Source organism: Pongo pygmaeus, chromosome 4 (assembly GCF_028885625.2).
Source record: "Pongo pygmaeus isolate AG05252 chromosome 4, NHGRI_mPonPyg2-v2.0_pri, whole genome shotgun sequence".
Classification (NCBI taxonomy): Eukaryota; Metazoa; Chordata; class Mammalia; order Primates; family Hominidae; genus Pongo; species Pongo pygmaeus.
Window position 1 is genome coordinate 155,424,943 of NC_072377.2, and position 25,663 is coordinate 155,450,605.

The 25,663-nt window shown below is 52.9% G+C and overlaps 1 protein-coding gene across 12 annotated transcripts in view; it reads left to right on the plus strand.

Moving 5' to 3' along the window:
• The window catches only part of SYNPO (synaptopodin), a 58,118-nt gene extending 32,455 nt beyond the window's left edge, over positions 1 to 25,663 (plus strand). For 8 of the 12 annotated variants that reach the window (XM_063665284.1, XM_063665286.1, XM_063665288.1 and 5 more), the window contains 2 exons: positions 14,442 to 16,801; positions 22,902 to 25,663. In XM_063665284.1, the coding sequence (XP_063521354.1) occupies positions 14,442 to 16,801; positions 22,902 to 23,570 (3,029 nt within the window). In that variant the 3' untranslated portion in view covers positions 23,571 to 25,663. Of the gene's footprint in view, positions 1 to 6,821; positions 6,898 to 7,263; positions 7,327 to 14,441; positions 18,837 to 22,901 lie in introns of those variants that run through there. The other 4 variants (XM_054488269.2, XM_063665291.1, XM_054488267.2 and 1 more) reach the window with 4 other exon arrangements.

Here is a 25,663-nt window from a genome sequence, read left to right on the forward strand (position 1 = left end):
GAGTTTTCATAAACCTGGAGTGGTAGGACAATTACATTGGGGGCTGGGAGTCAAAAATCACATGGGATGAGAGGATAAGGCCCCGAGGTGGGGCACCTCATGAGTCTGTGCCAATGGCTCTGGCTAGGAGCCAATGAACCATGTGCAGTGAGATGCTGGGCAGGTCCCTTGCCCTTTCTCTGCCTCAGTTTTCTAGTCTGTAAAATGGTGTAACAATCCTTTCTCTGTCTCTATCTCTGATGGATGAAAAGTGCTAGGAAAACTATAAAAGTGTTGTGCATATTCAAGGAATGCTATAAAATTACCATATATAATTATCATCGGCTGTGTGCAGTGGCTCATTCCTATAATCTCAGCATTTTAGGAGGCCAACGTAGGAGCATTGCTTGAGCTCAGGAGTTCAAGACCAGCCTGGGAAACATAGTGAAAACGCACCTCTATTAAAATAAAAATTAAAAAAAGACAATTATATAAATATATTTTATTAAATGTATTTTTATTAACATTATGGAGTCTTACTGTGTGCAAGTCTGTATTCCAGACATTTTCTTGTGTTAACTAACTTACACACTTAGTTATAAGATCATGGACTCTAAAGCCCAGTGGGTCCCCAACCTGGCTATACACAGAACTCCTTCGGGAGCCTGTTAAGGTGTATATTCTGTGGTTCCTCAGGTCTAGGATAAAGCCCAGGAATCTGCATCTTGCCCACATTCCCTGAGGGATTCTGAAGCACCTGCAAGTTTCTGATCTGGACCAGAGAGGGGAAGGAACTTGCCAGAGGCCTCACATTGAATTGGAGACCAGGTTGAGGCTAAAACCCAGATCTCCAGCTCCTGGCCTGGTCCTTTCCCTCTACTCTTCAGTTGCCTCCAAGTGCCCTAGAGGAATGAAGGTGGAGATGACTTTGGTGACACGTGAGGATGCTGGTGGTGGTGCTAAGGTGTATGGTGCTGTGGTAGGCATTTCATATGGCTTATCCTGTTTAATGGCAATAAGGATAGAAAAGGGGACATTTGACTGGGCACAGTGGCTTATGCTTGTAATCCCAACACTTGGAGAGACTAAGGCAGGAGGATTGCTTGAGCCCAGGAGTTTGAGACCAGCCTGGGCAACAAAGTGAGACCTCGTCTGTACAAAAATTTTTTAAAAATTAGCCGGGTGTGGTGGTGCATTCCTGTAGTCCCAGCTACTTGGGAGGCTGAGGCAGGAGGATCACTTCTCCCTGGAAGGTCACTGCCATGAGCTGTAATTGCACCACTGCACTCCAGCCTGCCAGCCTGGGTGACAGAGTGAGACCCTGTCTTAAAAACACACACACACACACACACACAAAGGGGACACTCTTCACAGCCACATGATCCCCTGGGTCATTTGAGCATCAAGTGGCAGATTTTAATGTACCCTTGGAAAAGGGAGACTATGACTGAGATGTAGAGATACTGGAGAAGTGAATTTGAAACCATACCATTGGTGCATTGTCCATTCTCCAGGAGCATGTGCCCTCAAGGCAAAAGTTGTCTGCTAACCCGGTTACCTGAAGACGGGGCAGGCTGGCAGGAAGGAAACACATATGTCCCACAAGGTGTGTACCTGATGCCCATCCATCCATGCCAGCCTTCCACATGAGTCCCGTGTACCTGCGGGTGCTCAGTGTGCACATATTTATGTGTACGTCCTGCCCCCTCTGTGGGTGTGCATGCGTGCCTGGGCACGCTCTGCTGTGTGTAGCACAGGCTTGAAGCAAGCAGCACCTCTCTGTGTGGGCATACGTGCAGAGGAGGATGTGCTGCTGCCGGCTGGAGCCTCTCCAGCATCAAGAGGCTACTGAGAATGCGTGTATGTTGCAGGTGTATGTGTGTGTGTATGGAAATGGTTGCAATGCAGAGCTCAGAAGGAGAAGGGCCATTAGAGAAAACATTTTTTTGTTTGTTTGTTTGTTTTAGACAGAGTCTTGCTCTGATGCCCAGGCTGGAGTGCAGTGACGCAATCTTGGCTCATTGCGACCTCCACCTCCTGGGTTGAAGTGATTCTCTTGCCTCAGCCCCTCAAATAGCTGGGATTACATGCATGCGCTACCATGCTTGGCAAATATTTTTTGTAGAGACGGGGTTTCACCATGTTGGCCAGGCTGGTCTTGAACTCCTGACCTCAAGTGATCTGTCTGCCTCGGCCTCCCAAAGTGCTGGGATTATAGGTGTGAGCCACTACACCTAGCCCACACTTTTCTTATTCATGTCCTACCTCCACATTATGTCTATCATTCTTAAACCTGCTAGGTATAAGCCTGCCTCAGGACCTTAGCACTTGCTGTTCCCTCTGCCTGCACTGTTGCCCTAGACAAGCATATGCCTCACTCTCTCACCTTTTTCCATTCTTTGCTCAGATGTGCCTTCTCAGTGAGGATGGCTTTGGTTATCATATCTACCTTTGCAAATCACTCCTCACTCCTTACAGTCCATATACCTCCAGTCCCTGCTTTATTTTTTTATAGCATTTACCATCTGACTTACTTTTGTATTTATTATCTTGTTCCCTTACTCAAATGCAAGCAAAGATTTTAATCTGTTTCCCTTCATGCCTGTGAATGGTGCCTGGCCCTTAGCTGGTGTATAATAAATACTTGTTGAATGAATGAATCCATGCACCACCTATACATATTTTCTTTAAATTTTGTTAGTGAAATGTCCACTTTAGCCTCTCCTTAAGCAGTAATATACCTGAGATCACAAGTGTGTTCATTATACCTCTTTTCCAATTCACATTTGAAATGTATATAACTATTAAGATTTTAAATATCAAGGTACCACCTAAAATCCTTTTTGCTTCCATTAGTGGTGGGGGTACCACACTCTAGGAACCACCAGTCCAGTCCAATCCCTCCTTTGGACAAATTGGATGCACTGAGGCCCCAAGAGGGTCAGGGATCAGCCCAGAGTCTCACCCAAATTGTGACAGGACAGACCCTGGAACCAAATCTCCTGACTTCTAGTCTTCTTTTCTTTTGTAGTTTGAGGGAAACATGGAGGGCAGGACTGCATGATTCAGCCTCTCCCTGGCAGGAGACCCTTCTGTTGGAGTGGGGCCAGACCTGCCTGGTAATTGGTGAATGGCAGCAGAGGAGAGGGCCATGGCAGGGTCAGCAGCCTCCAGCACCCCAGAGCCATGGTGTCCTCCTCTGAGGGGGCCTGGGGTTCAAAACTGGTTCTGGCTAGAAGTGACATGGGGATCCCCTGTGCAGAGAGGATGCTGGGTGGGGGGTGTTGGGAAGGGGGATGGGGTTGGACTGTGTCTGATAATGAGCAGAAGAGTGAGACCAGACCCAGAGAGGGGTGGTGAAGACAGGGAGAAAGACAGATACAGCCCCAGCCTGGTCGAGTTATGCAGAGGTGGGTGTGTGCAAAAGCCTACAGTTAACCACCCCCCAATGTGTGCACAGTGCTTTATACTTTAGAAATCATTGCTGCATCTCATTTACTCAGCAGCTACTCTGCAAAGCAGATATTATTATCCCTCTTTTACTGATGATGAAGTTGAGACTCAGAGAGGTGAAGTGATTTACTGAAGGTAGCCCAGCCATTTGAATAGGATGCCTTGCTGAGCCATGGATGGGGGATGAACCGGCTGCACCTCTGATTGGATTTGGTAAAGGAGGGCTGTCTGTGGGAGGGGCGGGCAGGCTGAATGGATTTGGGAGTGAGGGGCTGGCTGGAAACCCACAATCCACTCACTGGCCAAATAACCTTGACAAATCACAAAACCTTTCTTTTTGAGGCTCAGTGTCCTCATCTGTAAAATGGGAATAATGGTACTCCCTAACTCACAGCTCGTGAGGATAAAATAAAACGACATGATGAAAAATGATGACACTGAAACCGAACATCTCGCACGTTAGAAGTGCTCAGTAAGCAGCAACTTGAGTAATGAACATGAGTGCACCTGGCCCCTGAGGAGTTTGCACACGGTGACCACCTGCCACGACTGAGGGATTCCCAGCGCCTTCTTTGGCAGCTGTGAGCGAGCCTGAGACCCCGTCTGGGGGATCTGCGGGGGTTGGGGGCAGGTTTATCTGTCCCAGAGGCCCAGGCTGGTGATGACGCCTCGTGGGGATAAACCTCATCTCTCTGTTGTTTACCCCATGTGCGGTGACTTTGTCATTATCATTCCTCCTGCGTTTTTTCTTTGAGTTATTTATTTTTCTGTGAGGAAGGAATGTGGGGAATTTACCACAGAGCGCTGGCCTTCACTTTCAGCTGGGCTGCACGGCGTCCTTTCCTATAAGAAGGAAGCTGCTGAGACAGATGGCAGGAGAGGTGGAGGCGGAGGGTCCCAGCTGGCTCTGTGGCCCAAGGAGTCGGGGGCAATTATGTAACCCACCCAGAGGCCCAGGTTCTGGTCTCTGGGCATGAGCCTGGTAATGTACATAGCTCCTGTGGAACTGTGCCTGGCCCTCCCCATTCACCCCTGGCCTCTGGGCAAGCCCAGTGGGTGTGTTCCTCTATCAAAGTTTCCTTTCTATTCAGCTGGTCTTGATTTGGGGTATGGGGGTAGGTAGGGGAGTGGGGTAGAGGTTATCTTGAACCTCCTAGTCTCTGCTGAGCTATCATCATTGCTTAGAATGCTTCCTTATCTCAATCTTTCAAGAGCTAGGACATATGTCACCTCCTCCAGGAAGACTTTCTGGATTGCTTCCTCCTAATTCATCTTTCTCTTAGGTTCTATGTTCTCCCCTCACTTCATGAAACATTCTTCCTCTTAGGTCTAACACAGTGATTTGAGATTTCGTCTCCTTCCCTCACAAACGTGTTGCTCTCTCCTTCCTTCTCCTCCCACTCCCAGGAACCACCCTCTAGATCTTTGATCTAGAATCTAGATGAATCTTGGATTTAGACAAATCTAAAATTTGTCTCCAGGGATGAATGGTGAAGCAAAATGTGAAGGGGGAGGCTTTGGATTGTGGACGTGCTTGTCCTTTAGTAGTTTATTTAGTCAACACAGTGACGGTTTCAGCCCCTCCTGGGTGATGGCTTCTGCTGAGTCTGGGGACATTTACAGAGGATGGAGACCAGTCCTGGCTCTAGGCTGGCACAGGGCTAAGGGGAAGGACCACATCTTTGTGGTGGGCCCAGAGTGTGTCAGGCCCTGGGAAGGGTGGAGGGGACCCACAGATGACCTAGGCCCCGCCCTGACCCTGGCAGAGGGACAGTTTAGGGGAAACCACCTCTTTCCCTGCCCTGGCTTGCCACCTTTTTGTCTTTTAGATTATGTGTTTTCTCTGGAAAGGCAGGGTGTGATGGTTCTTTCTGTACTCTCAAGGCTTCCAGGGAGCTGGGGGTGGGGAGAGTGAAACAGCAGGAGGGGGCTTCGTGAGCACAGGCCTAGCTCACCAGGGTTGGACTGGAGAGGTGGAAGCCTGGGCTGTGATCCTGTGATCCTCTCTGTGAGCCCTCCCTTTTCAGTTTGCTGTATACCTGGGGCTCAGCCTGCCTCTCTCTGGGTTACCATCTCAAAGTTTCTAAAAATTGACTGATTATAGATTAATAATTACCCCAGTAGAATGGGCAAGAGAGAGACTGTGGCTCCTAGCCTTTGGCAGGGCCCTGGTCAGCCAGCAGGGAGCAGGGCTTGTGGTCTGCAAGGATAGAAGATGGGTCAGGCCTGCGCTGACTGTGGAGCCCTCATCTTAGCTTCCCCTTACCCCTCTATGTCTGCCCTCCCTGATCCCGACCCACTGCCAGCAGAGAGAAACCAGAAGTTTGGCCAGGCCCAGCGTCCTTCCCCTGGGTTTCTGAGTTTTCTCAACCTGCCGTTTCCTCCGAGCCCTGTTCCTGCTCTGGGGCCTCTGGGGCCTCTGGACCAGGTTGAACAGGGGAGGAGCACTGATCTAGGAGTCTGAATGGATTGATGAGGGCTTCCTACAAGAAGTGGCCATTGGGCTGGGCCTGGGTGGGTGAGTAAGGAAGGTGAATTTGCTTTGTGGGGAGCTCTTCAGAAGGAAGGCGTCCAGGCTTGAGATCAGTCAGACCGCGGGGGCCCCTTGCTAAGCTGTGAGAGCTGGGGTGAGTTAGCTGCTTCTGTGTGCCTCATCTTCCTCATCTACGAAATGGGGATAAGGGAACCTCCTTATGAGTTGCTGTGAGGATTAGATGAGAAAAGGCATGTTAAACCCTTGGCTTGGCAGCATCTGGTGCTCCCAAAATGTTGGCTCTTGTCATACTCATAGATTTCATGTTTATTCTGCAAGTGCCAGTGGACGATGTGGTGGGGAAAAGGGAGGAATACAGAAGTGAAGCAGTAGAGGCCCCTGCCCTCAAGGCCATTGCAGTCTCTGGGGGAAAATAGGGCCCAGACCCTGATTGCTACAAAGCAAAACACTGGGAGGGGGCAGCATGGCCCACGTGACTGGCCCTGCACTGGGCATTAGGCCAACCTGGGCTTGAATTTCAGCTCTTCCTCTGGCTGGCTGTGCGACCTTGAGCAAGTCGCTGCACCCCTCTGAGCCAGCGTCTTCTCTAGTATGGAGATGAGGATAGTGCTGGCTTCATGGGTTGCTGTGGAAGTAAGTGAAGTAAGGCCCTGTCCTACTACCTGGCATGTGGTGAGCACACCCTGAAAGATTACTTTTACTAGAATAAATAATACACAAGATGATGGTTATTAAGTGATGCAGATAGAACATTGGTGAATCAGGGAAGGCTTTTTGGAGGGGGTGGTGGCATTCTAGGTAGGCCGGAAATCTGAAGGATTAGGGCATGTAGAAAGGATGTGAGACAGAGGAGGGTTCCCGGTAGAGGGGGTCTGTGCAAACGCTGCTTTGCAGGCAGGAATTCATTGGGCAGCTGTGGGAACTGCAAGCCACTGAACTCCCTCCACTGTTGCTGAGGGCACAGAGAGAAGGTGAGTGAGCTCTTGGGCAGGCCCCGATGGCAGGGGTTTGAATGCCAGGATGAGGACTCTCCTCTTGATCCTCCATGTCCTGGGGAGGCAGCAGAGGGTTCTGAGCAGGAGAGAGGCATGAGTGGAGCCCGGAGGGAGGAAGATGAATCTGGCAGCGTGGGGCGGGTAGATTGGCGGGGGAGAGACTGGGGGTGGAGAGGCCATTTAAAAGGCTGTTGCAAAATCGGTTTTCCTGATAAAGAGCTGGGCTGAGTCATCTGTGGAGGAGAAAAGTCATATCCAGCTCCTTCATGTTCCTGCCGATGTGGGATTTTCCTGGCTTTGTCAGCCAGGCAATTGGCTGCCTTTGCCGGAGGCTTTGAGAACCAAGGCCTGAAGGCCAGCAGGAGCATCCAGGGGGAAGCTTGGCTTCAGGGAGGACCCAGCAGAGTGAGTAAGATGAGCACCCGGAGGTGCCTTTGTGGCTTGGGGTATATGACTTAGGGCATGTGGCATCCCCCCTCTGATCTTAGTCTCTCCTTTGGGCATCAAGGCAGAGGTATGTGGTGATTTCTGCCAGCCTGTGAGTGGTGAGGCGGGGGCTGGGCCTGGGGCTCCCCACCCCATTTCTGTGTCTTCTCCCATGCCTGGCATTCCTTCCCACCAAAGTCTAGATTATTCTCCTCCCAAGAGGAGGTCTGGCAGTCTGCCGACCCCAGTCAGATTGCGCTTGCCATGACTCTGGGGATGGAGAATTCCCCAGGGCATGGAGCCTGTGTCATTTCCTCCTTTCAGTGGGAGGAATGGGGAAGGGGCTGGCAAGGTAGCCAGGCCATTACTCGGGCCTCTCCATTTTCCTGCCCCCAGCTGAGCCAGAGGTTGTGCAGTGGCCAGTTATTGGTTCCTTCCTGACCTCACCAGGGGGGCAGTTTACCCAGCCTGTTTACCCTTCCTGTTGCCAAGACCCCTGGACTACCACAATGGGCTGCCTTGAGCCAATCTCTATTCCTACCCCTGGCTCCCTGTCCCACCCCGCCGCACCCGACCGTGGCTGGACACTCCCATTGACGGCATCGTGTGAAGAAGCATTTCCTTGAATTCTCCCTGTCCTGACCTTCTGCTCCCTTCCCCGGCCCCACCTCCCTCCTGTGGATCCTCCGTCCACACGGGCCCCAGTGGTGGGCAGAACAGGCAGCTGTCCACAGTGGGTGGTAGGGGTGGGGGAAAGGGTTTGTCCCTTTCTACGCCAAACAAGAACTGGGGTCTTCTGACTCCCAACATTGTGATCTTCCCACTCTACTCATCTTTCATGCCTTATCAGTCCTTTCTACCTTAGTAAGAATGAGTTTATCAACTCTTCTCCTGAAAGGAAGAAGTGGGAGAAAGGAGTTGTTCTAGGCAGCTGGGTTTTCAGGGGAGAAGACATTGCTGAGGGGCATTGATCACAAGATGAGGAAGCAGAGGGCTTTGCAGACCATCATCCGAGAGCACTGGAGCCTCTCTTGTTTTTCCCCTTTCCAGAGTCCTAGTCTGGAAGGAGAATAGTTAAGAGATTAGACTCAGAGCCAGACTTTTCTGAGTTTGAATTCCAGCTCTGCCACTCATAAGTTGTGTGACCCTGGGCAGGTCTCTCTGAGCCCCAGTTTCATCTGCAGAATGAGAAGAATCACAGGACTTATGTCTTGGGGCTGTTGTAAGAACTGAACAAGGTGGCGAGCATAAAGTGCACAGCACTGCGCCTGGGCTGCAGCCAGGGCTCAGTGGTGACAGCAGTCGTTGCAAACCCCCTTCTAATGGCTGTGCTGGGGCTTCTCGCCTACTCTCCCACTTCAGCATTTACCCTGTTGGACTCAAGTCTCCTGACCCCAGGCAGCTTTTCATTGTGCCTGCCTTCCACCCCTTCCTCTCTTGAAGGCCTGTCTTCAGGGCTCCTGATCCAATGTCCAGGGTGGGTCTTTAAAGGGCTAGCACCCCAACCTGGCCCTGCAGAAGTTTAGGTGGGGAGGCGGTGGGGACGTCGTGACTTGCACAAGTGCAGGCCACTGCCAGGCCGATTGAGGGTTCAATGAGGTACCTGTCCCCTGTAGCCTTTGGCTACCTCCCCACCCCCACCTTCGACACCAAGAGCATGATCTTGAGCAGCTGCTGCCTGGGATATTGCCAGAGAGGGTAGCTCCCTAGTCTGAGGAATTTTAGATGGAGTTGCCCCCTGGTGCCCTGCTACAAGGGACTCTGGGGTGTCCCCCCGCCTCTCCAGCTTTGTTTGTGAAGGGTGGCGAAAATCATCTGGATGGCTGGCTGGATCTGGTCCAAACCTCCTGCTGAATTCCTTTTACATGGAGTCACTGTGGGCTGGAGTGCGGGCTGCAGGAGCTTGCCTTGGAGGGCAGGGCTCTCTTACCTCCTGGCCTTTTCTGCCATTCCTCTTGTTCCAGAACAGTAGCTTGGGAGCAGTTCTAAGCTCAGAGAGGTGGTGGTGATGGGATCTTAGCAGCAGCCCAGGCTGTGAATGGAGCCTCACTGAGAGTCAGCTGACCTGGTCTTGGGCTTACATCCTCCTCTCTGACCCCTTCCCTGGCTGGGCCTCCCAGGCCAGCTTATTTCTAAAGGCGCTTCACACTCTGACATTTGAGGATTTTCTAAACCCATGGCCTTCTAGAGCCAGTAAGGAGAAAAGCAGAAAAATGCAGGGGCATTGAGAGGTCTGGAGTAATCAAACACTGAAGTGCTTTCTATGAGCCTCGCATGGTGGGAACCGGCCAGCCAGGAACCTGGTGCTCTCTGCAGTAACGTATAGCCAGGTGTGAACACAGCTGTACTCCTTCTGGCTCTGTGATCTTGGGCAGCTCACTTTACCTCTCTGAGCTGTAGATTTCTCATCAATAAAGTGTGCATAATAATAGTTTGTGCCTTGTAGGGTTGTTTTGGAAATTAAATAATATGAGTAAAGTATGTGTATAGGTATACAGTAAGTGACCAATCAATATTAGCTACTATTGCTGCAACTGTGTCATAAGAAACACTGGCAGAACTAGAGATGTTTATCCTGACGCTGTCCCAGGGGGATCTGATGTATCTGCAAATCTCTGCAGGGCTGTCAGGCTGGAATGAATGAGAAAACTTTTTTTTTTTTTTTGAGACAGAATGTCGCTCTGTTGCCCAGGCTGCAGTGCAGTGGTGTGATCTCAGCTCACCGCAACCTCTGCCTCCCTAGTTCAAGCAATTCTTCTGCCTCAGCCTCCCAAGTAGCTGGGATTACAGGTGCCCGCCACCATGCTCGGCTAATTTTTGTATTTTTAGTAGAGATGGGGTTTAGCCATATTGGCCAGGCTGGTCTCAAACTCCTGACCTCATGATCCGCCTGCCTTGGCCCCCCAAAATGCTAGGATTACAGGCGCGAGCCACCGCGCCCGGCTGAGAAGACTTTTTTTCTGTGTAGCCTGGGGAGGCAGAACCACATCAAGAAAGTGGATGAAGGCTGGACGTGGTGTCTCACGCCTGTAATCCCAGCACTTTGGGAGGCTGAAGTGGGTGGATCACTTGAGCTCAGGAGTTCAAGATCAGCCTGGGCAACATAGTGAAATCCTGTCTCTACAAAAAATACAAAAATTAGCCAGGCATAGTGGCATATGCCTGTAGTCCCAGTTACTCAGGAGGCTGAGGTGGGAGGATTGCTTGATCCTGGAAGGTTGAGGCTACAGTGAATCATGATGGCACCACTGCCCTCCAGCGACAGAGCAAGACCCTGTCTCAGAAAAAAAAAAAAAAAAGTGGATGGAAGTGAATGTAAGGAGGAACTTTCTAGCTGAGGAATGTTAATTAGTGGAAGACACCTCCTGGGGGAGTGAGCTCATCACCTGAGTATGTAAGCAGAGACTTGCACACTCAGCGTGTGGTTTTGAAGATGCAAGAATTGTTGTGGGGATTGGACTTGGTGACAGCCACCTCTGAGATTCCGAGGTTCCGTGTTTTGGGACAGTAAGCTCTGCCTCCCTGTAGCTCTGGAATCTCCTGCTATTTGACCTTCAGTCAATCTCCTGTGCTAGAAGAGTATCTGACCTTTTCCAGGGAGTGGAATGGGGTGAACAATTGCCAGCTTATGCCAGGATAGCATGAGCCCTCTGTCTGTCCACCTGGGCTTCATGGCAGTCAGGCCTTGGCATTTTCTTGACCTCATCGTGGCCTCCCAACACTCATGTCAAGTTAAGGAGACTGTGGCTCTGAGAGGTACGGTAGCTTGTCAAGGTCACACAGCTAGCAAATGGCAGAGCTTGGATTCAGGCCAGGAGGACTGGTTTCTAAGCAGAGCAGGGGAGACAGACACTGCATGAGCTGAGCAACCTCTCAGAGCCCTCCTGTGTGGCTGGCACCCAGTCCCTTAGGCTCCTCCCAGGGGAGCAGCCTGGCTAATAGATGGCTAATAGACATCTTTAATAGACAGGGTGATCCAGGCAGGAGAGGAGTCCTACTGGGGGGGAGCAGTATCATGGGTGGGTGGGATAGGCTGTGTGCTTTCACTGTTTCTAATAGGTTAGGGGAAAACCAGGTTCGATGGAGGAGGGAAGAAGGAGGTTGGGGCCAGAAAGCCTGTGGCTGCTTGGCCTGGCCCCAGTGGAGCTGCTGTGATGCTGCTGGTCACAGCTTCTCTGCTCTGTGTGGGCCTCCCTGCGGGTCCCATGTGGGGTCAGCCGGCTCTACCCTGGGCTACTCTCCGGATCTCTGTTTCCCACCTATAAAACAGGGTGGTGATGAAATACCTCCTCTGTAAGAATTCTTCCAGCTCTGAGAGTCCATGAATTCAGAGCCTCGCTGGCAAGATGCCTGGAAAGACTGTCCCTGGAGACGGACTCAGCATGCCATGGCCAGTGCTAATGAGGGCAAGGGAGGGGACAGCAGGGTCAGATTCCTCAAGAACTAATTAGCTTCCCACAGTAGGGAGGAGAGGGAAGATGGAGGGAGGAATTTTCTTAGCCACTGATGTTGCTTCTGACCCTGGTCACAGGCTGATCCATCCACCTGTCTATCAATGCGTTTGTTCATGCAGCATTTGTTCATTTATTATTCAACAATTATAAATTGAGCATCAACTGTGTGCCAGCTGGACACTGGGGACAGAAAGAGAAATGGTTGCCTATAGTGATCTTATAGATTAATAGGGGACTGAACTCAGCCTGATCTCAGGACCTCAAGTCCCAGACTGAACCCCGACCCATGATGACCTTGTTCCTGCCCCTTATGTCCCAAAGAGACCTTTTGGGATGAGTAGACAGCTTGAGCATGGACTGGAGACCCCAGAAAGAACAGTTCTGACTCCAGCTTTGTCACCCTTGGCTTTGCAACCTTGGGGCAGTTCCTTATATATCTCTGAACCTCCGTTTCTTCTTCTGTAAAACACAGGCAAGCAATGCTTGTCTCATTGTGGTCTTGTGCAGATAAAATAAAAGAATGCAATGTTCTAGAGTAGTCATTGGTGAAACTAGCTCAATTTGTTACTTTTCTAGTGTTAAAAGATGTGAATTTTAAAATGATTATTTAAGTAAAAATGGGAAGAAATCCTGGGAGGAGATAGAAGAAACTGATTGTGATATGGAGTAATCAGGGATGGGGTGACACTTTTTACTGTATACCTTTTTATGTTTTAATTTTTAGGGCCAAGTATGGTGGCTCATGCCTATAGTCTCAGCATTTTAGGAAGCCAAGGCCAGAGTATCACTTGGGCCCAGGAGTTTGAGACCAGCCTGGGCAACACAGGGAGACCCCTTCTCTACAAAAAATACAAAAAAAAAAAAAAAAAAAAAATTGGCTGAGTGTGGTGGCGCACACCAATAGTCCAGATATTTGGGAGGCCGAGGTGGGAGGATGACTTGAGCCCAGGAGGTTGAGGCTGCAGTGAGCTATGATGGTGCCACTGCATGCCAGCCTGGGCAACAGAGCAAGACCCTGTCTCAGAAAAGTAAAAATAAAATAAAAATGAATGAATAAATAAATTTTTAGACTATGTGAATGTATTACCTACCCTAAAAAGGGGAAATATTAGTGGCATCTCTTTATAAAATCAAAGCAGATGCCTGTAATCCCAGCACTTTGAGAGACTGAGGTGGGCGGATCACTTGAGCCCACCTGAGTTTGAGACCAGCCTAAGCAACATGGTGAAACCCTGTCTCTACAAAAAAAATACAAAAATTAGCCGAGTATGGTGGCACACATCTGTAGTCCCAGCTACTTAGGGAGCTGAGGCAGGAGAATCACTTGATCCCAGGACGTCGAGGCTGCAATGAGCTGAGATCTCATCACTGCACTCCAGCCTGGGTGACAGAGTGAGATACTGTCTCAAAAAAATAAATACAAATTTAAAAAATCAAAGCAGACAGTGGTTTATTAAAATATTTTTGTTTAAAAAAATTAGAGCACATTCCTATACTATAATTCTGAAAGTATAAAGGGCCCTAAGGAAGGCACACAAAAAATATTCTGGGGGTTCATTTGTGCATTCAGCAATATCTACTGAGCGCCACTGTATGACAGGTGCTGTTCTAGGGGCTGCTGTTAGAGTGATAAACAAGTCAGGTGGCCGGGCGCTGTGGCTCACGCCTGGAATCCCAGCACTTTGGGAGGCCAAGGCGGGTGGATCACCTGAGGTCAGGAGTTCGAGACCAGCCTGGCCTACATGGTGAAACCCCGTCTCTACTAAAAATACAAAAATTAGCCGGGCATGGTGGCACATGCCTGTAGTCCCAGCTACTCGGGAGGCTGAGGCAGGAGAATCACTTGAACCTGGGAGGCGGAGGTTGCAGTGAGCCGAGATAGCACCACTGCACTCCAGCCTGGGCAACAAGAGCGAAACTCCTTCTCAAAAAACAAACAAACAAAAAAAAAAAAACAAGTCAGGCAAGGTCATTGCCCCTTGGAGCTATGCTGTAGGTGAGGAGACAGATAATAGACAGGGAAACATAAAGATCATTTCAACTTGGTGAATGCTATGGAGAAAACAAAACAGATGGGATAGGAGAAGGAAAGGCACCTCCAGAGAGGGGACATTCCAGCTGAGACTTGAGTGGCAAGATAGGAACCAGCATGGACTGCTACCTGGGAAAAGATTATTCCAAGCAGAGGGAGCAGCAAGTCCAAAGGCCCTGGGGCAGGAACATACTTGGCATTTTCAAGGAAGAGAAAGCAAGCCAGTGTGGCAGAGCCTAGTGAGAGAGGAGAAGGCAGTGGGGAGGAACCGGGGACACAGTGGGACTTCTAGGGTGAGGTGTTGGTACTCAGTTTGGTAAAGTGCCATATCAGCAACTGTCAGGGGGAATCCAAATCAGGATCCAGTTAATCCTGAGAGGATAATCAGGGTGGCGTAGACGTGGTGGCATTTGAGTTGGGCCATGAAAGGTAGGTCAGGGCTGATTACGAAGTGAGCTAATTCTAAGAAACAGTGAGTGACGATTAAATTCCAGAAGAGATCCTGTGTAGGAAGGGCCGAGGCGACCATCTCTGTCTGCCTGTCTGTCTGTGCACTCCTGTGTCACTGCATTCCTGTTTGCTAACTGGGCTTCTTTCCCTCCCTGTAGCGTTGGGCCGGAGCACTAGCCTCACGGAGAAGGATCTGAAAGAGGCCAAGGCACGGAGCCAGCAGATTGCAGCCCAGCTGACCACCCCTCCCAGCTCCAATTCTCGTGGCGTCCAGCTCTTCAACAGACGCCGGCAGAGGGTGAACGAGTTCACCTTGGAGAGCCACGGCCAGAGGGGACAGAAGCCCAGCCGGGAGTCCCTCAGAGTGCTCCCTGCAAGCCCCCCAGGCCATGCACCGGGGCTCAGGCTGAGTTTCACCTCGCTGCCAGAGCCAGGCCCTCCACGGCACCCTAGTCCCCAGAGCCCCGACAGAGGGGTCCCTGGCCACAGCATGGAGGGGTACTCAGAGGAGGCTAGCTTGCTGCGGCACCTGGAGAAGGTGGCCAGTGAGGAGGAAGAGGTACCACTGGTGGTATATCTAAAGGAGAATGCAGCACTGCTGACGGCCAATGGGCTGCACCTGTCCCAAAACCGAGAGGCCCAGCAGTCCTCACCGGCCCCACCTCCAGCTGAGGTCCACAGCCCAGCTGCAGATGTCAACCAAAACCTTGCCTCGCCCAGTGCCACGCTCACCACACCAACTTCTAACAGCAGCCACAATCCGCCAGCCACCGATGTCAATCAGAACCCACCGGCAACTGTCGTCCCACAGAGCCTGCCACTTTCTAGCATCCAACAGAATTCCTCAGAGGCCCAACTCCCATCCAATGGCACAGGGCCTGCTTCCAAACCCAGCACCCTGTGTGCTGATGGGCAACCCCAGGCACCGGCTGAGGAGGTGAGATGCAGCACACTCCTAATTGACAAGGTATCAACTCCAGCTACCACCACCAGCACCTTCTCCAGAGAAGCTACGCTCATCCCCAGCTCCAGGCCCCCAGCCTCAGATTTCATGTCCAGCTCCCTGCTCATTGACATCCAGCCCAACACCCTAGTGGTGTCAGCAGATCAAGAGATGTCTGGGCGGGCAGCTGCCACCACGCCCACCAAGGTCTACAGTGAGGTCCACTTCACACTGGCCAAGCCCCCATCAGTGGTCAACAGGACGGCCAGGCCTTTTGGGATCCAGGCGCCAGGGGGCACCAGCCAAATGGAGAGGAGCCCCATGCTAGAGAGACGACATTTTGGGGAGAAGGCCCCAGCTCCCCAGCCCCCCAGTTTGCCAGACAGGAGCCCCCGGCCACAGAGACACATAATGTCTCGCAGCCCCATGGTGGAAAGGAGGATGATGGGGCAGCGAAGCCCGGCCTCAGAGAGACGCCCCTTGGGGAACTTCACCGCACCCCCCACCTACACTGAGACCTTGTCCACAGCCCCTCTGGCTTCCTGGGTGAGGTCTCCTCCCTCATATTCTGTCCTGTATCCCAGCTCTGACCCCAAGTCTTCTCATCTGAAGGGCCAGGCGGTTCCTGCCAGCAAGACGGGCATTCTGGAGGAGTCGATGGCCCGCCGGGGCACCCGCAAATCCATGTTTACCTTCGTGGAGAAGCCCAAGGTGACCCCGAATCCAGACCTGCTGGATCTGGTACAGACAGCGGATGAGAAGCGGCGGCAGAGGGACCAGGGGGAGGTAGGCGTGGAGGAGGAGCCCTTCGCACTGGGGGCCGAGGCCTCCAACTTCCAGCAGGAGCCAGCACCTCGCGACAGGGCCAGCCCCGCGGCGGTGGAGGAGGCGGTCCCAGAGTGGGCCTCCTGCCTCAAGTCACCCCGCATCCAGGCCAAGCCGAAGCCCAAACCCAACCAGAACCTCTCCGAGGCCTCTGGGAAGGGGGCTGAGCTCTACGCCCGCCGCCAGTCACGGATGGAGAAATATGTCATCGAGTCTTCAAGCCACACGCCAGAGCTGGCCCGCTGCCCATCACCTACCATGTCGCTGCCTTCCTCCTGGAAATACCCCACTAACGCCCCCGGGGCCTTCCGAGTGGCATCCCGAAGCCCAGCCCGGACCCCGCCTGCCTCCCTCTACCATGGCTACCTGCCTGAGAACGGGGTCCTGCGCCCAGAGCCCACCAAGCAGCCGCCGTACCAGCTGCGGCCCTCGCTCTTTGTCCTCTCACCTATCAAGGAGCCTGCCAAGGTCTCACCAAGAGCTGCCTCGCCCGCCAAGCCCAGCTCCTTGGACCTGGTGCCCAACCTGCCCAAGGGGGCTCTCCCTCCGTCTCCTGCCCTGCCTCGGCCCTCCCGCTCCTCGCCGGGCCTCTACACCTCCCCCGGCCAGGACAGCCTGCAGCCCACTGCCGTGAGTCCTCCTTACGGCGGTGACATCTCCCCCGTGTCTCCCTCCAGGGCGTGGTCTCCCCGAGCCAAGCAGGCCCCCAGGCCCTCCTTCTCTACCCGGAACGCCGGGATCGAGGCTCAGGTGTGGAAGCCTTCCTTCTGCTTCAAGTAACGAACCCCATGGGGGTCCCACTGCCGGTCAAGGTCCCCTCCTTGAGGGCCAGATGGAGAGCAGACGTGGCAGGAAATGGCACAGAGCTGAGTGAGGAGAATGGGGAGTCCATGGTTCAAGGTCAGATGCGGCCACCAGCTGGCTTTGTGACCTTGGGCGAGTCGCCTCCCCTCTCTGAGCTGAAGCTGCCCCTCCCCTACTACAACAGGGGTCAGACTCCATGTCTAAGCGGGGAGGAAGGTCACGGAGAGAGAACTGTCTGGCAGCCCTGATGCGGTAGAGGGGCATCCTCTGGCCTTTGTGAGCTGTAGGGATGCAGAGTCTAATGCCAGCGTCTTGCTGGGGGAGTGGCCTAGAAGGGGATCCTAACAGGGACTTCTGGAGCAGACAGAGCCTGCCAGTGCCTGTGGAGTCAGCCAGCCAAGGGTCTGCCTCCTCAGCTGCCCCAGGGGTGCCTCCCTCCTGAGGCTCAAGCTCCTGGCATCTTCCTTCCTGTCGCTGGATTCTCACCTCCATGGGCCTGTCTCTTCTGCCTCTGCCTTCTGGACACCATTTCCTCTCCGCTGCTTCAGAGAGCTTTGCCTCGCCTCCGCCTGTGCTCCCCTCCAGGGTCCTTCTGCTGGCTGCGGACTCAGCCCACCACTGCTGTCTGACGCTTTTCTCCCTGCCCCCTCTGAGGCCTGGCTCTGTTTTAGGGAGACCACTGGGGCCAGGCCTCAGCCCCAGTTCTACCTGGCTTGCTGTCACTGCTCTAGGGGAGGGGGATGTCCCAGGGGATCCCCAAGAGAAGGAGAGCCCTGTAGGAGGCTGTGCAGATGTAGGCGTGCCACAGGGAGGGTGGCCCCTAGCCATGTATCCATTGGCTGTTTTGGCTTCAGATTCAACCAAGATCTGCCTGACTAAAAGAAGCCACCTCAGTGCAGTGGAACGGGGCCCATGGAGAGGCAGGAGAGGAGGGTTCCGGTCCCCTGTCACCTTCTCATTTGCTGTGACTTTGGCCCACTCACATTCTCTCTTTGGGCCTCAGTTTTATCATTTATACAAGGAGGGCTTTTCTAGCTGTAACAGTCTGTGAGGATTGAGAGGATAGGCTGGTGCTTTGAAGAAAGGCCTTGTAAGTAACAAGACAGTCCCCTGGGAAGAAAGAGAAAGGAAATGGGCTATTGCCAAAGGACAGGTGGCATTAGATGGCTGTGAGGGTGACCTGGTGAGGGAAGGGTTGGAATGAGCTGCTGCAGGAGGCCAAGGGATGCCTGGGCTGGGCTGGGCTGGGCTGGCTCAGGCTTAGGATTGCCTGGGGACAGTAGGAGCACGGCAGGAGCTGGGGCAGGTGCATAGCAGTGCAGTGGGAAGGGACAGAGGAGATCTTAGAGTTTTGAGGAAAATCTGGGACTTGAGACCTGGATTCTAACAGACCAACTGCATGTGTGTCTGTAGGTCTCAGTTTCCACATTCATATAGTGAGGGTGTTAAGTCAGGTAGCTGGAGACTCCCCGTCACCTCTGACACTTTTAGAGGTGACATGATACAGCCCCCGACCAAACCAGGCTTTGTGGGGGGTGAGAGAATACAGACACAAGTGGCAGGATTCAGATGGAAGCTTCTCAAGGCTGGGGGCCAAGGACCACCCACTTCTCTTTCCAGCCCTAGTTCTGGGTTCCCCAGTGGGGCAAGGGGTGGTGGAGGCAGTGCCCATGCTGGGCTGAGCCTGCAGTTTTTGTGAGCTCTGGGCTTGTCTCCATGGGAACAGGGGTGCCTTCTTAGTGAGCTCATTTCACACAGATCGAGGGGGTATGCGTGGGGGAGTTGTGAGTGAGCTCAGCTCCTTCAGGCCTGGCCTCTCCCAGAACAGAGTGAAGCCCCTGCCCTGGACCCCTGCTCCCTTCGACCCTTGAGGGCCACCAATGGAAGAGCCCACCCTTCATTCTACAGCTCCTGCGGCCAGGCTGAGCTCTGCCCCCAACTTTGTTTTCTCTCATGTTCTCAATACACTCTGCCTCAAATCCGTCTTGCTTCTTTCTTTCTTCCATGCTGCTAGGGGTCAGGGTTCCCTTCCTCCTTCCTGATTCTAGCCTGGGAAGTGGAGTGGGCCTGCTCAATTACTGTGTGTGAAAGTGTGGCTGTGTCCTGCGTGCTGCCTGCATCTGCCGTGTGTCTGGTTCTGCACTGGTACAGACGTGTGCTGGGTTGGAAATGAGGGCTTCCTCTCTACAGCACTCAGGGAGCCAGAACCCTGTGCAAATCGCAACCTTTTGTTCTTTCCTTCCCTCAGAGTTTGGCCAAAAATACCGTAGAGGATTTTTGGGGAAAATGCACTACCTCTTCTGGTTGAGGTTTGTTTGGGTTCTTTACAAGTAGAATAGAAATTCCTCTAGCCAGCATTCGCTCTCCAGTTCCCTCAGGTCCCCTCCCTGCTCCCCATTATCTAAATTTGGCCATTTCCCACATTTGCCATTGTTTTCACTGTCTGGATCCCAAAAGCATGGAGTTTCTGCCCCTGGTGGGGAGGGAAGAACTGCCATCAAGTGTCAGGAGAACTGGGTTCTAGCCCCAGGTCCGCATCTGATTCGCGTGTGACCTCAGACAACCTCTTCCAATCTCTGGGCCTCAGTTTCCCCTTCTGTGCAGTGAAAGGATTACAGAAGGAGGTCAGAGACCATTTGGTCTCTGACAGTCCAGGTTTGACTGTGTTCTACTTATGCATTCACCCCACACACGTGCCCTGCTTTGGGTCTGGGGTTGGGTTGAGTGGATGCTACTTTTTGAATTTTCACCCACCGCATTCCCAAGGAGCTCTGGTGTGCACGGTGCATTGAGCTCTCTGTCAGAAAGTGAACAGTTCTGATTTCCTGCAGCCTTTTCGTATTGTGCACACCCTCCACTCCAAACATACACACAGAGTCAGTGCCCAGGCATGGCTGTTAGGGTGAGGTCAGGCTCTGGCCCATCTCCAGATGATGGGGATCTGCTTACCACTGCCCTCAACATTCAATCCCGTTTGAGCCCTTCTGTTTTATAGGCTTGGCTGAATTGTTACTCCTTCCACTTGTTGGCCCCAGCATCCCCCTTGTGGCCACTAAAGGCAGAAACAATGCTTTAGAGATTTTTAGGTAGTTATCATAGCTCTCCTGTGCAGCCTACTCTCCTGGCTGAAGACCCCAGGTTCCTCTGCCTTGGGTGGTTATTGACTGGCTTGGGTCATGAACTCTAGGCCCCACCTCCCTGCTCAGGGTGGCACTGTGGTCAGATGTTGGGTCATGCCAGAGCCCACCCTGATTTGGCATTTGGCCCTAGCCCTGGAACTGGGACCTTCCTCCCAGCTCCTCTCCCTAAACTGTGGGGTCTGCCTTCCGGAGCCAGCCTGACTGGGATGTTCCACTGACACAGAGAAGCTCCCAGTGTCTCTGGCTCATGTATACACAATTCTGACCCTGGGAAGAAAAGAGTGGGATCCCAGGCTGAGCCTTGACTTTCAGCTTGATGACTGGGAGCTTGGATGTCCCTAGGGAGTCTCTAAGGGTCACTCCAGCATTAGCATCCCATGAAAAATGTCCTGCTCAGGCTGTTGTATAACATTCCTCTTTAGGTTAAAGGGCTCCAATTTGGAGTCTGGGCTCATGTAGCAGCTGCTACATTCTGTTTGGATAAAACATACAATTGGTGTCTATTTCCTTTGGATTGGGAGGAATTAGAAGACTCTCAGTTGGATGAGAGGATGACTGGCTTGGTTATGGCTGATCACTGATTGGATGAAAGAATAAATCTTTGGATGGTTCTAGATTTTGATCGGGTGGGAAGCATGGAATGGACTGGCTAGCACTGAACTCTGGTGGATGACTGCTAGTGAATTTGGATTGGATTGAACGGCAAGGTGGACTGGTTATTGCTGGAATCTGATTGGGTGAACAGTTGGAAAGTTCAGGAGATAACATGTTAGGCAGGGCTTCCCAAGCCCTCCACTTTCAAACCAGTTCAAACCACTTAAACATGTAGCCTTAGAGCAGCACACACACACACACACACACACACACACACACACACACACTTCCTGGTGGGGCAGAACACACTAGATTGTTATTTACACCTCTGAGCTTCATTTTCATCATTTGTAAAATGGGTGTGGTAATGCTAATTACCTCACTAGTCTGTTGTGAAAACCTAATGAGATAAAGGATGAGAATGAAGTTTGTAGACTGAAAGTCCTTAAGTATATAGGAAACAGGTATGGCCCTGCATCGCCGACCAGTGCTTTATAGCCTCCAAGCTGTTCACCATCTTGGCCTCTCCAAAACCACACTCCCCTCCCCATGCTGTGAAAAAGCTCAGGGAGGGGCATGTGCTGCCTGGGGAGGAATGACCCGACTTCCTTTTGTATCTCCATCTGTCAGGAGGATCTTCCTCCCTGTTCAGGCATCCAAGGAAAGATGATGAGGTGACCATGGCAACATGGCAAATGGTTTGGGGTTGAGAGGGTCTTTCCCTAAGTCCAACTTTAATAATAGTCGGCCAGGTACGGTGGCTCACGCCTGTAATCCCAGCACTTTGGGAGGCTGAGGCAGGCGGATCACCTGAGGTCAGGAGTTCGAGACCAGCCTGACCAACATGGAGAAACCCCGTCTCTACTAAAAATACAAAATTAGCCAGGTGTAGTGGCAGGCACCTGTAATCCCAGCTACTCGGGAGGCTGAGGCGGGAGAATCACTTGAACCCGGGAGGTGGAGGTTGCGGTGAGTTGAGATTGTGCCATTGCACTCCAGCCTGAGCAACAAGAGCGAAACTCCATCTTAAAAAATAATAATGGTCAATATTTTTACATTTTAATTTTGATAATAGATAATACATTCATATGGTTCAGAAATCTAAACTTATATAAAAAGCAATATGTTAAAAAGCCTTATTCCCATCTCCCTGCCCCAGCCTACTCTCTTGGCTGAAGAGCTGGGTTCCCCTGCCTCAACAGTTGTTGACTGGCTTGGGTCATGAGCTCTAGGCCCCACCTCCCTGCTCAGGGTGACACTATGGTCAGATGAGAGGACATACAGAGCCCACCCTGACTTGGCATTTGGCCCTGAGACACTAGTCTCAGCCTCTATCTAGTTCTTCCCATGTGGCCCTGGGCCCAGGACTTCCCTCCCAGCTCCTCTCCCTAAGTCATGGGGAAACCGAAGCCTCCCTCAGCTAGCCTGACTGAAGGCTTCCCGGGATGTGCCACAGACAGAGCAGCTCCCAGTGCCTCAGGCTGTGTGCCCTGTTCCTGTTCTCACCCCATTTCCTAACAGGTGACCACTTTGGTTAGTTTCATGTATATCCTTCTAGTGTTTTTTTTTTTTTTTTTTAAACTGAGACAGAGTCTCGCTCTGTTGCCCAGGCTGGAGTGCAGTGGTACGATCTCGGCTCACTGCAACCTCTGCCTGAGGTTCAAGCGATCCTCCTGCCTCAGCCCCCGCAGTAGCTGGGACTACAGGCACGCGCCACCATGCCCGCTAATTTTCGTATTTTTAGTAGAGAGGGTTTCTGCATGTTGGCCAGGCTGGTCTCGAACTCCTACCTCAGGTGATCCACCCGCCTCGGCCTCCCAAAGTGCTGGGATTACAGGTGCGGGCCACCACGCCAGGCCCTTCTGGTATTTCTTTATGGTAATCAACATCTATTGAGCACTTTCTTCCAAGGAATGTGCCGATATATGTAATGTTCTTTTCCATCAGTTATCTCATTTAACCCTCACAACAACCCTATAAGGTTAAGTACTGTTATCGCACCCCATTTTACAGAAGCAGAAACTGAAGCCCAGAGGCGTGAAGTAACTTGCCCAAACTCAGTTAGTAAGTTAAGGCGGCTCTCTCCAAAGCGAGTCTTCTTAACACGGAGGCAGACACAAGACAGCGGGGACTTTTCAGGCGTTCCGGGCTGAGTGTTTGGGCGCCTGCGTTTTACTGCAGGCACTACCTGACTTGGATCGGTGGCTTCCCTTCTCGGTGTAATGGACAAATTGGACTCCGCCCCTTCCTAAAGCCCGGTGTGGAGGACCTCAGCACTAATGCACGCCCCACCCTCTCTGCTCTCTCCCCAGGACCGCCGGGAGAGCCTGCCCACCTCCCCACCCTGGACGCCGGGCGCATCCCGGCCCCCCAGCAGCCTAGACGGCTGGATGAGCCCGGGGCCGTGGGAGCCACGCCGCGGGAGCAGCATGAGCAGCCCCCCGCCGCCGCCGCCGCCGCCGCCCATGTCTCCCTCGTGGAGCGAGCGCTCAGTGTCCCCGCTGCGACCCGAGACCGAGGCGCGGCCCCCCAGCCGCCAGCTGCAGGCGCTTCTGGCGCGAAACATCATCAATGCGGCCCGGCGCAAGAGCGCCTCCCCGCGGTCGGCGGGCGCCGAGAACCTGCGGCCCTTCTCCCCGCCCAGGGCGCCGCCGCCGCCGCCGCCCCCACGCATGCGCTCGCCACAGCCCGCCCGCCCCGGCTCGGCTGCTGTGCCGGGGGCAGCCTTCGCGCCCATCCCGCGGAGCCCGTTGCCCGCCGGGCCTTCGTCCTGCACCAGTCCCCGGAGCCCGCTGCCCGCGCCTCCCAGGCCCTTCCTCTGCCGCCGCTCGCCCACGGACTCCGACGTGTCCCTCGACTCTGAGGACTCCGGGGCTAAGTCTCCAGGCATCCTCGGCTACAATATCTGTCCCCGCGGGTGGAATGGCAGCCTTCGGCTCAAGCGTGGCAGCCTCCCCGCCGAGGCCTCCTGCACCACCTAGAGCCCCACCCCCGACCCCACCCCGGGAGGGCAGAGCCAGAAGAAGGCTCATTAGACCTGGGGGACCCAAAGGGTCTGGCCTCTTTGGGCAGCCCCAGAGATGAGGGTTCAGCAGAGGAGAGCTCTGGGGTTGGGGATGGGTTAGGGACGCAAGCTTGAGTTCTAGCCCTTGCTCTCATTCAGCTGTTGTGTGACGCTGGGTAAGACCCTTCCTTGTTTGACCCTCAGCTTTCCCATCTGTTTAATGGTGGCTTTGGCCAAGGCAATCCACAAACGTCAAAATTCCCCTTCCCATCAGTACACACACAGACACACACACACACTGTCTCTTTCTCTCTCTCTCACACACACACACACACACACACTAGTTAGTGCCTTGGATGAGGCAGGGCGGTGTGTATATGGACCCCTGGACTTGCTACCTTCAGGGTTCCACACTCCTCCCTCCCCTCCTGGCCCTGCTGTCTGGAGTCTGGCAAGCGGGGTGTGTTCAGAAGATCCTAGGCCTGTGTCCCATGTCCAGGCACTGGCCTGACCATCCGGCTCCCTGGCACCAAGTACCAGGCAGGAGCAGCTGTTTTCCATCCCTTCCCAGACAGCTCTATTTTTATCACAATGACCTTTAGAGAGGTCTCCCAGGCCAGCTCAAGGTGTCCCATTATCCCCTCTGGAGAGAAGAGGCAGGAAAATTCTCCCCGGGTCCCTGTCATGCTACTTTCTCCATCCCAGTTCAGACTGTCCAGGACATCTTATCTGCAGCCATAAGAGAATTATAAGGCAGTGATTTCCCTTGGGCCTAGGGCTTGGGCCTCCAGCTCATCTGTTCCTTCTGGGCCCATTCATGGCAGGTTCTAGGCTCAAAGCTGAGCTGGGGAGAGAAGAGATACAGAGCTACCATGTGACTTTACCTGATTGCCCTCAGTTTGGGGTTGCTTATTGGGAAAGAGAGAGACAAAGAGTTACTTGTTACGGGAAGTATGAAAAGCACGGCCAGGGTGCATAGAGGAGATTCTAGCAGGGGACAGGATTGGCTCAGATGACCCCTGAGGGCTCTTCCAGTCTTGAAATGCATTCCATGGTATTAGGAAGTCGGGGGTGGGTGGTGGTGGTGGGCTAGTTGGGTTTGAATTTAGGGGCCGATGAGCTTGGGTACGTGAGCAGGGTGTTAGGTTAGGGTCTGCCTGTATTTCTGACCCCCTTGGAAATGTCCCCTTCTTCAGTGTCAGACCTCAGTCCCAGTGTCCATATCATGCCCAGAAAAGTAGACATTATCCTGCCCCATCCCTTCCCCAGTGCACTCTGACCTAGCTAGTGCCTGGTGCCCAGTGACCTGGGGGAGCCTGGCTGCAGGCCCTCACTGGTTCCCTAAACCTTGGTGGCTGTGATTCCAGTCCCCAGGAGGGACTCAGGGAGGAATATGGCTGAGTTCTGTAGTTTCCAGGGTTGGCTGGTAGAGCCTTCTAGAGGTTCAGAATATTAGCTTCAGGATCAGCTAGGGGGATGGAATTGGCTGAGGATCAAACGTATGTAGGTGAAAGGTTACCAGGATGTTGCTAAAGGTGAAGGACAGTGTGGGTTTAGGACTTACCAGGGTGACGTTAGATCTGGAACCCCCAAGTAAGGCTGGAGGGAGTTAAGGTCAGCATGGAAGATAGGGTTGGGACGGGGTGCTTTGGAATGAAAGAGTGACCTTAGAGGGCTCCTTGAGTCTCAGGAATGCTCCTGCTGGTGTGAAGATGAGAAGGTGCTCTTACTCAGTTAATGATGAGTGACTATATTTACCAAAGCCCCCACCTGCTGCTGGGTCCCTTGTAGCACAGGAGACTGGGGCTAAGGGCCCCTCCCAGAGAAGGGACACCATCAGGCCTCTGGCTGAGGCAGTAGCATAGAGGATCCATTTCTACCTGCATTTCCCAGAGGACTAGCAGGAGGCAGCCTTGAGAAACCGGCAGTTCCCAAGCCAGCCCCTGGCTGTTCTCTCATTGTCACTGCCCTCTCCCCAACCTCTCCTCTAACCCACTAGAGCTTGCCTGTGTCCTGCCTCTTGCCTCTTGTAGAATTCAGCTCTGGCCCTCAATAAATGCTTCCTGCATT